General features: G+C 48.1%; 1 protein-coding gene and 1 long non-coding RNA gene across 5 annotated transcripts; both read left to right on the plus strand.

Moving 5' to 3' along the window:
- The first annotated feature begins 355 nt into the window (after nucleotides 1-355).
- On the plus strand, nucleotides 356-4090 carry LOC124678071. 4 transcript variants are annotated; one of them, XR_006994322.1, is made up of 4 exons: nucleotides 356-416; nucleotides 1555-1673; nucleotides 2476-3301; nucleotides 3688-4090. It is a non-coding gene; the product is annotated as an uncharacterized LOC124678071 (long non-coding RNA). The 4 variants fall into 4 exon arrangements; XR_006994324.1 differs by lacking the exon at nucleotides 356-416 and having other exon boundaries at nucleotides 859-1673; nucleotides 2476-2538; nucleotides 3185-3301; XR_006994321.1 differs by lacking the exon at nucleotides 356-416 and having other exon boundaries at nucleotides 859-1673; nucleotides 3685-4090.
- Nucleotides 4091-8237: 4147 nt separating this feature from the next.
- On the plus strand, nucleotides 8238-8999 carry LOC124680762. Its single transcript, XM_047215815.1, has one exon. It carries the CDS (start codon nucleotides 8238-8240, stop codon nucleotides 8997-8999), a length of 762 nt encoding a protein of 253 aa, XP_047071771.1.
- The last annotated feature ends 5272 nt before the right edge of the window (nucleotides 9000-14271 follow it).

Here is a 14271-nt window from a genome sequence, read left to right on the forward strand (position 1 = left end):
TACCAGGCTATCTTTAACAAGGTAACAAAGAAGGAACAAACATGATTATCATAAGCAAAGAAATATGTTTATAGTAAACAATACATCAACCTGGGCTTGTGTCTCTCAGGAAGGCTGAAGACACGAGTATAAGGTAGTAAAATTAGTAGCCACCAATTTTTTTCTACTATATAAAAAGGAGGAACTGGTTCTGTTTCCTCCGGTCGAAGATTTCGCCAAGCATATTTTTTAGACCATTTTGCCCTCCCACCAATTCACTTGCCACAATACCGGTTCCTTTATGTCATCCTCGCGTGGCTGAAATCAAGCAGAACACATGCCGCCACCGCCGTCTTCGTCGATCTTCCTACCAGAAGCCATGGCAGCAGGCCCATGTCTCCCAATGGCCGCCGCAACCGATCCGCATATGCGTCCAGGTAATGATCTAATTCGTCCTGTCCATCTTGAATTTTCTTGATCTTGTTTTCATCTACGTAGTGAACTTCAACGAAATCTGTAAATAATTGACACATGTCATATGCGTGATACCGATCATATTATTACTGGATACGCCCAAGATGTTTCTCCACCGCGTGCCGGTACGATACCGACGAAGAAGCTGGTCCACCTCCAGCGAGGCAGCTTCCTGCTGCCGCTTCGATAGACCTTTTTCTCGCGTGGTGAGAGAGGGCGGTAGGGTTAACTTCCACTCGGGCAATCATTTTCGAGGGAGAGAATTCCATATCTCGTGATTAGAGATGGGGAATGATGAGGCCACCTCCCTCAATCCGGCCAGGAAGACGCCCGGCAAAGAATCAGAGAGGGGAAATCCACCACTGCACGTGGGAGGCAAAGGATGGGGAGGAGCTAGAAGGGAAAGCCACCACTGCTCGTGGGAGGCAAAGGTTGGAGTGGTTCCTGTAAGAAATTGAGAGAACTAAAGAGATAAACTGGGAATAGATAGATTGAGAGGGAAGAACGGCAAAACAGCACCACTGATGCCCCCTATTTTCCAAATCTTTTGTTGCTATTCCACTCTCCATTGATGTGGTACACAGATTTGATCACAAACCTGGGGAGCTCCTAGCTAGCCTCCGGTCAGCTGGATGCATATTTCTATGGTGCTGAAGATGGTGTTGGCTGCAAGGACGCCGACGAGGCCGCCTCCTCGGTCTGTTTGGCGCAAATATCTTGGTCGCAGGCCGTTCGTCCGCTGTTGATCGTTTGGTATGTGCTTGCTGACCCTTTGATTTTTCATCCAGATTGGTTCATGGAAAGGTGAGTTTTTTTTCTGTATTGCTCATAAAAAAGGTTGCTGGTGTTGTATCCAGCAAATAAATACTACCAATTACAAATTGAGTAGATGCAAGCTGATTGTGTCATCGTTATATGCTGGTCCGTACTTGCTAGAGACGAGACAAATTCTAGCTGATATTTGCTAGACGATAGCTACCTGCTGCTGCTGGATATACATAACTGATTTTTTTTAGAGGATTGCTTATACTGAATTTTGTTACACCATTGCTTGCCCTAAATTTTTTTAGACGATTCCTTGACCCGCTCTTTTGTAAACAGGAATGACAACCTAACTAATCATGTTTAATGGTGAAGAAAAGAAGAAAAGAGAAAGGAAATGTTGCGATTTGGCTATGACATAGCTTCTCCTACTGATTGCTTTCATCAACGGATTTGGGGTAATAATGAGACTTTATATATTTCTTTGACTAGAGAAAATGAAAGAGATAGACATAATTGCTACAAATATATTTGCTACAGGTGGGGTAATAATGAGACTTATATTTCTTTACATATCATTCAGTTATCTTAAACAATGCTTCTAGATCTGCTAAATAGAGAACACTTTTTTCCATCACTGTGCGTGCTAATATGGGCATAAACGGAGGATTCTATTGAAATTGATTGTGATACAAAGCGCTACAATGGGTTTGTTTCAAAACTGATGTTTGTAAGTTCTTGGATGTCACATGAATGTTTGTGATTTGCACTCTTATTCATATGTACGCACTTGCATCTTAAATGTGCATCTATGAATGATTACCTGGCTGGGTTCTGCATTATGGCCAAGAAGGAATGCTATTAGCCTTAGCTTGTGTTAGATATGTTGTACTCCATATTGGGCAGCATAATATATTCAACTATGCTGGCACCTGAAAGATTCATCTTTCTGGTGCTTTGTGATACATTGAGAACCTGGAAGAAGAATTAACCATCCTCTGTTCGTTGTGAAGATGTATCCACTAAGTAGTTCAATATGAGTGAATACTGAAGCTTACTTTGCAGAGCTCTGTTGACATGCATCCATTTTTTTGTCAGGGTTCCATAATTCAGCTAACATAATTGTCCATCATGCATGACAGTAGAACAAAATGTATGCAGTTAGTTAATTTGCAGCCTTAAGGAAAATTTTCTATTAGCTACCCCTTGTCAACAGCCATTGATACTTTAGAACTGAGATACATTATTGTGTTTTTATAGGTATGATTTTACGTGCTATACAAAAAGAAAAGTTAAAGGATGGTGGCACAAAACGGGAAGCAGGTGATGTGATTACTTGAGGTGGAGATGCATTATGTATAATATTGTAGTGAACACGTGGAGGATCTTAACAAGCTAACATAAGCTTCATTCTTTCTCTTTGCCTCTTTTCTTTCTCATTACTGGAATCAGTACAAAATTATAAAACGTTTTGTATGATGGAGCTGCTGAAAACAATGATAATGAACTTGCTGGTTGGCCTGGGTTTTCATATGATAAATATTAGTACTTGTCAAATTATGCATTCAGTTTTCGTATCTTGGCATATTCCGTTCAACCACCATATTAGCAGAGCTATTGTGCGTCAAATGGTACTTGATTCTGTCATATCTCTCGTTCACCATTGGACTGTCTAAAATCTGGACGCTTTTTCTTTAGGTGGTACATTCACTAGATGGGCATCGGACTGGTCATAAGCTAATTATGGCTTCTTGATGCTCATTTAATTGATTGTTGTGTACGGAAATTACATGTTAATATACTCATGTATATACTTTGTTAACGCTACAAAGTTAGCAGATAACTTGGGGCTTGTATCTGTGTCAAATGAGACTGTCTTATTTGGCACAATAGGATACTGTCTTCCCTAAATGTGTTGCTGGACATAGCATGAAGAATCAATTCAACTTATTTTCTTCTAATTTGCAAGATTGAAAGAAAGATTATGGATATTTGACAATGTGAGAGATATCCAAGCCAGAGGCACTTGCGAGCCTGCAACAGCAAAAAGGAGCATGGAGTGATCGGTGGCGCCCCAGACAAAGTGGTAAACAACCCTCCTCCACTCCATTATTCATGACGTTTTTTTTATTTACAAGCTTTACAGTGTTTGACATTTTGGATGCCCCTGATTGTTGGGTGTAGAACCAAGAAGAATGATCAGGGGTGAACCCGTTCTTAAAGGTGTTTCATTTTCTCAAGACAAATTTAGATGGTTATAGATTTTGCGTTTACTAAACACCCATTTTCTATGCTTGTTTTATTATATAGCCAGGGGGCTAACAGAACCATATAATTCCATATTCCTATTATAAAATGTAGCCATTTAGATTTCTCATAGTTGTATAGAACTACACGAGGAAGAAATTTGTGCTCTTCTTGGGGCCTATTGCATTATGGATTATGAGTTCTCTTGACTGATTGCTTCAGCAGGACTCCTAATGCTTCAAAAACATTTAGCGGCAAGCTCTAGCGCTGATGATGGTTGGTGCTAGGCGCGGGGTGGTAGAGGCCAAGTTGGAGCAAGAAAAGGGGAGCTATAGCTCCGCATGCTCAGCAGGAAGGCTGAGGAGGGGCTGGGGAAGCCGAAGAGGGCGTAACGAAGACAACACGGTCATTGGTGGTGGCGGCTGGATTGAGGCATGGTGGTGGAGGTGCTTGAGGGTGGGAGCCTCCTTGGGAAGGAGATGGAGGCTTGTGAGCATATCGGAGCGGATGGGGTAATGGTAATGCATCAGGTTAGGGACGGGATGGAGGAGGATATCTCGACTCGGTGGCGGTGCACTAGAGGGGAAGAAAACCACCAAGGCGCGATTCAGAGCAACCCGTCGCAGTTCCTGGTCTAGCTGGTGATTCATGGTGTTGTTGAACATCAGTTAGGCGGGGCTCCACGTGGCTCCACCTCCACGCAGCTCCAACTTCTATGTTAAAATGATGACTTATAAGACTGATCTAATATGTTTTCGAAGATCTTATGTTTTTGTAAATGTTAGGAATAAATTAGCTTTAGATTTAGGCTAATCAAGCAGTTAGCAGATTCCTTAGAATATTCTCTATAGCAGTTAGCATATTAGTGATTTGTCCAATCGCTGTGCATTGTGAAAAGTTGCGTCCCTTCGGAATAGACGCATGTAAAGGAACCGACTTGTACGTTCGGCTACTATAAATAGCCAACAATCCTTCCTAATCAATAAAGTACTTCATTCTCTCACTACGTAATGCTCTGAAAAGAAGAGCACAGGCCAGAAGAAGAAAGGTGAGAAAGATGGCATCCTTGCCGCAACTAGCTTTTGCTTTTGCAGATTTGTCGCTCGTCGGACCCATCCCCATCCCGTTGCTACCCGTCGCCGCTGGAACTCCGGCCGCCACCGCCCGGACAGATGAAGCCGGCCGGCGGCAGCGAGCGCTGGTATAAGGCAGGACAGGACATCAGCAAGGGGATTAGGATAAAACAGATGAAAGGAATCGTGACCTTATCCTCAAAAGTTTTTTTTTTTACCTGCTGGTCAAAGCCTCCAAGAGGTAGTTCTTTTCAGTCTTCCCCACCGCTCTCGCTCCAATTCACCTCCTCCTCTCGGTTCCTCTAGATCTAGGGCGGGCCCCTCCCCTCCTCTTCGGCAATGGAGAATGTCGAGAAGGCGAGGGTCCCCTCCTCGTGCAGCCAATAGCCTAGGGTTTGGTCTAGTGCTAAGTTTTGGTGTTATGCTAGTAGTTTGGAGTGCTTCGCTAGCGCTTGGGGGTCGAGTATGGCGACCTTTGGCGATGGCTCTCTCTTCACGGCGCTCCTAAGGCTAGAAACGGAGATGGAGAGGGACTCCACCATCCGTCTCTCCGTGAACAATAAGGTTGAGGTTCATAAGAACTTTCGGAGCAGCTGGGCGCGGTTGTGCATGTTGGTATCCAAGATCCTCACAGTCGCCATGGTGGCAGGGAAGAGGAGCGAAGCAGCGGCGTGTGCTCCGGCATTGGGATGTACGGGGAGGTGGAAAGTCGGACGATCGCAACATTCAATAGACGAAGGGCGGCTCCAACGGATACGGATGATGCACCCCTTGTTCAACTTCCAAGCTTGGAGGCCCTTCAACGGAGTCACGAGGGCGATTCCCGTCCTCTCGCATCCCAAGTGGTCTCGTCCCCGGTAATGCCGAGGATAACCGGCGTTGGCTTCGGGTCAATGGAGATGGCAATGCTAGACCCGATTGATTTTCATCTTTTTTCTAGGGTATGTGTGAAGTAAAAGTGAAGGGCTGCTTTGTAAGCCTCCTTTTCTTTCGGCGTTGTTCCGTAATATGTCCCGACACTCCTCGATAAGGGATTTCACCCCACTATATTAATATATAGCAACTGATCGATACAAGACCGAGACCACTGTTGGGGCAAACAACACATCACGCCCAAAATAAACAAGAAAAGATAAAGATAAAAATAAAGCTGATATCGGTGGTTCGAAGAAAACGAAGATGACTCTCGACCTCTACGCCTTCGCAGGGTTTCCACCACGTCTGTAGCACTCTGAAGCGTGTACCAAGCGGCACCTCCAACAATTAAAAGCGACGAAGACGCTGTAGCTGCCCGGATTGTTCGTAATGTTTTCCCCGGTACGGTACGGAAGGTGTGGAAGAGTTATCCCCGACGCCCTTCGGGAAGGACGTCGACACCCACATGCGCCATCACGTTGGTGTCGAGATGGCATGGACTTCTCCCGGCACCCAAAAAACCACACTCCTGGACGGTCCAATCTTGCGACCGACCAACAGACGCCACCACGGTCTTGCAATCACCGTCGTCGTCTCACCGTGACCCATGTTGGGAGGCCGGTGAGACCGAGAAGAAGGAACGTCGACTAGGGGCAACCGCGCAATAGCACACGATATTGAACGACCTCCACCACCGACGGCGTGAGCCGACCGGGTGAAGTAGCAAGGACACGCCAGGCCCTCCGGCCCGACTGAGCGTGAATTGGGCCCGTGAAGTCCCGCCGCCGCGTTGTTGCAAACACGCTATCGTTTTCGCCACCCGTGGCACCGGTCCCCCCTCCTCTATCCACCACCTTTAACGAAAGTACCGACTAAACCTTGGGGTATTTCCATTTTTCTAAAAAGAAAATTAGCCTTTTATCAAACAGTTCAATTTTTTTTTTTGTAAGAGTTGACCTTCCCATTTGAATGTTGAGTCATTTTTAGCCAGATTAGGGTAAAAAAATCAATTAAATTTTCAGCGCAGCTGGGCTCGGTTGTGCATGTTGGTATTCAAGATCCTCATAGTCGCCATGGTAGCAGAGAAGAGGAGCAAAGCAGCGGCGTGTGCTGCGGCGTTGGGCTGTACGGGGGGGGGAGGTTCAAAGTCAGGACGATCACAACATTCAATAGCCGAAGGGCGGCTTCAACGGATGCGGATGATGCATCCCTCATTCAACCTCCAAGCTTTGAGGCCGTTCAACGGAGTCACAAGGGCTATTCCCGTCCTTCCGCATCCCAAGTGATCTCGTCCCCTATGAACTTGACGATAGCCGGCGTTGACTTCGGGTCAATGGAGTTGGCAGTGCTATCATCTTTTTTCTAGGGTGTGTGTGAAGTAAAAGTGAAGGATTTCTTTGTAAGCCTCTTTTCTTTCAGGTGTTCTTCCGTAATATGTCCCAACACTCCTCGATAAAGTTTTCGCCCTCGCTATATTAATATATAGCAACTGACCGATACAAGACGGAGACTAGTGTTGTGGCAAACAACACATCACACCCAAAAAGAAACAAGAAAAGAATAAAAAGATAAAATAAGCCGACACCGATGGCCTGCCAAAAACGAAGATGACTCTCAACCGCCGCGCCTTGGGATGATTTCCACCACACTCCTAGCAATTTTTGAAGCGCGTACCAAGCACCATCTACAAGAAGTAAAGCGACGAAGATGATGCAGCTCCCTGGATTTGTCCTAGGGTTTCCCCTGGTATGCTACGGAATGTGGGGGAAGATGTACCCCCGACGCCCTTAAGGAAGGACATCGACACCCATAGGCGCCATCGTGTCTGTGTCGAGACGACATGGATTTCTCTCGGCATCCAAAAAAAAAACCACATTCCCGGACGATCCGTAGCGCTCTAGCAATCTTGTGACCCACCAGCATACGCCACCACGGTCTTGCAATCACCGTCGTCGTCTCACCGTGAGCCATGTTGTGTCGGCTAGGGGCAACCGCGCACTAGCACGCGGTAGGGAACGACCTCCACCACCGACGGCGTGAGCCAACCGGTTGAAGTAGCAAGGACACGCCAGACCCTCCGCCCGGCTGACCCTAAATTGGTCCCGTAAAGTCCCGCCGCCTCACCGCAGCAGGCACTCCACCGTTTCCGCCACCCGCAGCACCAGTCCCCCTCCTCCATCCACCCCTCTGCGGTTTTTTCCATTGTTGAAAAGACTAGCCTTTTATCAAACATTTCGAAAAGAAATTTGTAAGAGTTGTTGACCTTCCGATTTGAAAGTTTAGTCATTTTTAGTGAGATTAGTGCAAAATGGAGGAAATTTTAGGGGAAAAATATAGAAAAAAATCCCGGCTGTCATTGCCAGATCCCACGCCTCCCTTCCTCTTCTCCTGCTGCACAGCAGCAGCAGTGCAGCCGACCCCATCATACCATACGTCCAGTCCAGTCCCTCCCCGCTCCGCCTTTATTACTCCCACTACCCCTGCTTCGCTTCCTTGGTCTCTGCTCTGCTGCTGCCTTCCACTTCCACTTCCACAAAACCCCCCGCGATCAATTCCCCGGCCACCACGCCTTCGAGCAGAGCAGAGCAGAGCTAGATCCAGCCACCCCGCTCCCTCCACGCCGTCTATTAACGGCAGGGCGGCGCGCGACCTAGCTGCCGCTGCTGATTACAACAACAAAGAATAGGCGCTTCCTTCCCCTCTGTCCTTGTCTCCTCCTCTGGTGGGCGCCGTCTCCTCTGCGCACAGGCGGCGGCGGCGGCGGCTGGGGGATCTTCTGACTGAGTGATGGACGGGAGGGTGCTGCGGCGGAGCGTCACGCTGGCGGACCAGCTGGCCGCGGTGGGGCCGGCGGCGGCCGGCTCCTGCAACCTCCGCGACCTCCTCAAGCTGCGCGACGAGGACGGCGGCCGCCGCGCCGTCACCCTCGCCTCCGCCATGCAGGCCGACCGCCGGGCCTCCTCCTCCCCGCCGCCCTCGGCCGTCGCGGCGGCCGCGGCCGCGCGGACGCTGCTCGACATCATCCGCGACGACCAGCCGGCCCCGGCTCCAGGCTCGTACGGCGGCGCCGGCGACCCGTTCGTCCGCCGCGCCGTGTCCCTCCCGGCCCCGCAGACCGCCTCCCCGCCCGCGCCGCCCAGGGCCCTGGCCGCTCCGATGCCGCCTCCCGAGGCGTCACAGGCGACGGATCAGGAGGAGGAGGAGGAGCAGGCGGAGAGGGTGTCCCTCATGGCGCTGCTGGAGCAGACCGACAGGCAGTGGAGCGCCGTCGCCGCGGCGCCGAGCGAGCAGGACCCGACGGCGGCCGCCGAGTCGGACCCGTCGGGCCAGGACGCGTTTGGGCCGGAGGACGACGCGGACCTGCCGGCCCGAGGCGCCGGCGCGGCGGGCGGCGGGTGCTGCTGCGTGTGCATGGCGCGGGCCAAGGGCGCCGCCTTCATCCCCTGCGGCCACACCTTCTGCCGGGGCTGCGCCCGCGAGCTCCTCGCCGGACGCGGACGCTGCCCGCTCTGCAACGCCGCCATCGTCGACGTCCTCGACATCTTCTGACCGGCCCCGCCCCATCTGACCGCCTCTCTGCCCGCCCGCAGCCGGCGGACCTCTCCAGCGAAATCAGCAGCTCCTGCGGCTGACGGAGATAGGAAGGATCCAGACATAGATAGATCTCTGCCCGGTTCTTGCCAAAACTGAACAAGACAACGACATGTTCAGCTCAAAATCGTTGTCGATGATGTTGCTACAACTTTGCCAGAGACCAATTTCTCACTTCCGCGTTGCGCATTTCTACGTTTACACTTCTCATTTCAATCCCCAATTGTCGGGTTCTTGCTTGCTGCTGGTAAACAAACAATCAATCGAGGTGGGTGCCTGGGTGGTGGCCGGTTAAACAAGATTACTTGGGTTTGACTCGAGATTAATCTGTCAGTGCAGGAATTACTTTCTGCTGTAGCCTGTAGAGTAGGAGTAGCTAGGTACTAGTTGTCCAGCTAGCAGGCACGCGCTGCTTGAAGTCTTGAAGATCTCGAGACGCTCTCCCTCCATTGGGAGTTTCAATTAATTTACTTCCTCACTCCACTCCAGTCCAGTGTGCAGCTCGTAGGCATGAGCACATTTAATTCCGTGGAGCGCATTTCATATTCAGAAGATCCAGCTCAGTGATCGGCAATGCCACGACCGACAGAAGTGTGGCTAATAAACTGTTGCAAACGTGCTGCAGGGTTCGACCTACTGATTTGTCATCTTCATTAATTAAAAAATGTTTTAAGGACAAATTCTTAGGACATGGCTAGGACTTCACCATTACTCTCTCCCAGATTACATCACTGAGCCTTACTGCCTCCATTTCAAGGAATAAGGCGTCTTCATTTTACGAGATTTTTGTTTGATCAAAAATTATTTCAAATAGATAAAAATTATTTGTATGAAATTATATCATTAAACAGTTCTCTTCAATACGAATTGAACGATACTAATTTCATATAATATAATCAAGATTTTGTTGCTCAATTTATATGGTTAAAGTTTGTCTTGGAATACACATGCGCTATATTCCTTGACTCGGAGGTAGTATTTACTTCTAGTGTATATGAGGATCGGAGGAAATTATTTTAAATCTCGAAAAATCCCCAATTTCGTTTGCTTCTACGGGTTTGAACTAAATAATTCTGAGATATCCCCTTTCATCTCCTCCCATCTTCACATTTTTTTGCTAAACTAAAAAATCTAGATCATACTAGTGTATTTTGGCGAAGAACATTTGAGAGGATGTGAGATGATTGGGTGAACAGCAAATCCCCTCCCATTTTCATGCCTATTGGGAAGAATAATACGAGAGAAGTAAACAGGGCATAAAGAATTTCAGCGATGCTCCACATACTAGCCTCATCTTTGATCTTTGCAATGACAAGATTGGCGCGCGAGCCATGGCGATGGAAGACCCTCATGTTTCCCTCTTTTCAAATTTCCCAAGACACAATCATAAGTAAGGATGTCATCTCATTTCGAGAGTTACTTTGCCCCCAAGACCATCTTCATCCACCAATCGTTGACATTTTATTCATTTGTCCAAAGCAAGGTATCCACATCATATTGCCCACACATGGGCAGGACACCATTCCATATGCGGAGGAAAAAACGACATCTGAAGAGTAGATGAGCCGCCAATTCTTTAACTTGATTGCAAAGGGGACAATTGCCACAATTTGGCCAACCCCTTTAACCAAATGGTCTGCTGTCCAAAATCTACTTTGCAAGATAAGGCACGAAAAAACTTGCATTTGAGAGGAATGCAAGATTTTCAAATGGCCGGTTCCTTGGGAGTTAGAATGGTCCCTCAAATTTTATCTTGGATGACGAGGCAGCGCAGTAGGATCCATCATTGGTGAATTTCCAAGAAATTTGTATCACCGATCCCCTCAGAGAGGAGAGTGACGAGTTGGTTGTACGTGCTCAGCATCAAAACCTTCGCCCAAATCAATATTTGAGGCCAATTCCGTGGAGCGCATTTCATATTCAGAAGATCCAGCTCAGTGATCGGCAATGCCACGACCGACAGAAGTGTGCCTAATAAAATGTTACAAACGTGCTGAAGGGTTCGACCTACAGATTTGCCATCTTCATTAATTAAAAAATGTTTTAAGAACAAATTCTTGGAACAAGGCTAGGACTTCGTATACACATTACTCTCTCCCAGATTACATCACCGAGCCTATTTACTCCTATGGTGTATTTATGAGGATGTGAGGGAATTATTTTGAATCTCGAAAAGTCTTCGTTTACTTCTCCGGGTTTGAAATCCGAGATATCCCCTCTCATCTCCTACCATCCACATATTTTTGGTTAAACTAAAAATTCTAGATCATACTGTGCATTTTTTGGGAAGAGTATTTGAGAGGATGTGAGGGGATTGAATGAACGCCCAAATCCCCTACTATTCATATACCTATCGGAAAGAGAAATACGAGAGAAGTAAACAAGGCCTACGGAATTTCAGCGATGCTCCACATACTAGCCTCATCTTTGATCTTTGCAATGACAAGATTGGTGAGGGAACCATGGCGATGGAAGACCCCCCGTGTTTTTCTCTTTTCAAATCTACCAAGACGTAATCATAAGTAAGGATGACATCTCATTTCGAGAGTTACTTTGCCCCCAAGACCATCTTCATCCACCAATCGTTGACATTCTATTCATTTGTCCAAAGCAAGGTATCCACATAATATTGCCCACACCAGGGCAGGACACCATTCCATATGCGGAGGAAAAATCGACATCTGAAGAGTAGATGAGCTGGCAATTCTTTAACTTGATTGCAAAGGGGACAATTGTCAAAATTTGGCCAACCCCTTTAACCAAATGGTTTGCTGTCCAAAATCTATTTTGCAAGATAAGGTACGAAAAAACTTGCATTTGAGGGGAATGCAAGATTTCCAAATGGCCGGTTCCTTGGGAGTTAGAAACTTAGAATGGTGCCCTCAAATTTTATCTTGGATGGCGAGGCGGCGCAGTAGGATCCATCATTGGTGAATTTTCAAGAAATTTGTATCACCGATCCCCTCACAGAGGAGAGTGACGAGTTGGTTGTACGTGCTCAGCATCAAAACCTTGGCCCAAATCAATACGAGAGATCCAAAATATATCCTCCAAAGCTTTCGTTACCGGCATCTTCTTTCTTTTATCAACGATGAAAATCTTTGGAGCGATATCTTTGGGCCTACGTTCAGGAAGCTAGAAGAAGAATACAAAAATTGCTCTCTCTCCATCACCAATGTTGGCCATAGTCGCCGTGTCAAACATTTTTCAATCACTCTCGTTACAAAGGGTTGCCAAGGCCAATCTAAGCTTTGGAATCATCGGTTCATTCGAGTCAAAGCCAACGGACTATAAGGACGGTAGCAAACCTTTTAAGGTTTAAGATGCCAAGCCCATCTTATTTTGCTGGGCAGGCTCCCAATTTACTTTGCATTTTCTATCGGTTCCCTTGTCGCAAATATGCACAAAGAAGAGCCATGGTCTTCTTGACGACCTAGTGAGGTTGGAGCCAACCAACAACTTAGCAGTTTTTGATGTTACAAAGCTTCAGCCCTACAAGTCTGCCGTACAAGGTAGCAGCTCTGTTTCGTATCGATCCTTGATTTTGTCTCTTTGATCCGTAAGACACGGTTAAGCCTTTTCTTGCACCTCTTGAGCTGTTCGAGTGAAATTCCAGCAAAATTCTTGCGGATCAGTGACCCGCAGTGCTAAAGATAAAACCTCTACTAGAAAAGGAGCTCTAGATGATTTGGTCACCCGTGACGCACTGGAATAGTGGTGCGCCCTGGTTATATAGCCACGACCCATCAAAAAGTGGTGCGCCATGCATATGGATATACCCAAGGAGGGACACACCAAAATGTGGTGTGCCTGGCTTATCCTTCGACAGGCTGGGGTGGGCAGACTTACCCGTAGCGCGCCCCAATATAGTGCGCCACAGGTATCACTGGTACCCGTGGCGCACTAAATACATGTGCGCCACGACTAAGTAAGATATTGAAATTTGGGCTCTCCATACCCGTGGCGGACGCCGCACGGGGTGCTAGTGCGCCAAGGCTAACTTGCCACGGGTTGGTCTCCCCCTCCCCCGTTTGTCTTTTCATTTTTCGAGAAAAATAATTGGAAATTGAAAATTTGAAATCCTTTAAGATATAGTTATGTTATGTAATGTACTTGTTAGGAAAAAATAACAAACATAAATTTCGACCTCCTCCCTCCTCTCCGTCCGCCTCTACGGTCACGCCCTCCAAGGAACCATGAGTTTGTAGACGTAGCAGGACGAGCGCTCCTTGATCGCGGGTAAGCCGTCAAAGCTCGTCGGTTCATACTCAGGTAAAGAAAAGAAGAAGATGGGGTGCACACTTGCAGACGGGAAACGCTGGTGGAGAGCACCTGTCGATGCATGGTCGTGCGTGCCGGTTGGACGAGCCGCTCACCGGCTCGACCTGAACCCTTGCAGTGGCAGCAGTACGATGTTGGGTCGCCCGCATATATTGTCACATGGCAAAGCTGAAGCTGAAGCCAGGACAGATGGACTGGCGCACCAACTCGGCCAGTTTGTTAACAACCGTCTTCCTTCCTTCCTTCCTTTCTTTCCAGTGGCTGATCTGATCACATCACATCATCGGTTGGGGTTTGTTTGCGCAAAGATAGACGCAACTAGGCGGGCGAGAGCCTGCTTTGCAAGCTCCTGCATTATCGACGCCTTCTTTTCCGGGGTAGTGCGGCCGTCACTCAGCCGATCTGACCCAGCTAGTAGCAGTAGTTGGTTAAGCTAACCTTTAATTAGCATCAGTGCATCAAACTCATTCGTTCACATCGCAACTCCGTTATCCGGTTTGCCGAGATTGGTCAAGGCTCGTGCCAATCGGCAACGCGCGCGCGCGTGGCCGGAATTTAGTAATCTTTGGAGGAGGCCCTGGTGGACTAATGAACCAGCAGCCCTCTGCTCGGGTTCGAGGAAATTAATCATTCATGGCACGCGAGCTCTTAGAGCATCTCCAGTCGCGTCCCCCAAACCGTCCCCCAAACCGCGCCGGATCGAGCGTTTGGGGGACGTGTTTTGTTCGTGCCGCGTTTGGGGGACGTCGCTCCCCAGCCGCGTCCTCCAAACGCCGCCCCCAATCAGAAATTCAAATAGATGCATTCAAAAGAGATCGTTCCCGCCGATTCGTCGCGATCAGAGTAGCGGCGATCGATCAAAGTACTGGGCGCGCGATCATATTACGGACCGGTGGTGCATGCAAATTAGAAGAAGGGGAAGGGGTTGGTCGACGGCGTCGTGTCCCGA

Source organism: Lolium rigidum, chromosome 1 (assembly GCF_022539505.1).
Source record: "Lolium rigidum isolate FL_2022 chromosome 1, APGP_CSIRO_Lrig_0.1, whole genome shotgun sequence".
Taxonomy (NCBI): domain Eukaryota; kingdom Viridiplantae; phylum Streptophyta; class Magnoliopsida; order Poales; family Poaceae; genus Lolium; species Lolium rigidum.

Coding starts and splice junctions, on each gene's coding strand:
- LOC124680762 (XM_047215815.1), top strand. CDS start 8,238: ATGGACGGGAGGGTGCTGCGGCGGAGCGTCACGCTGGCGGACCAGCTG.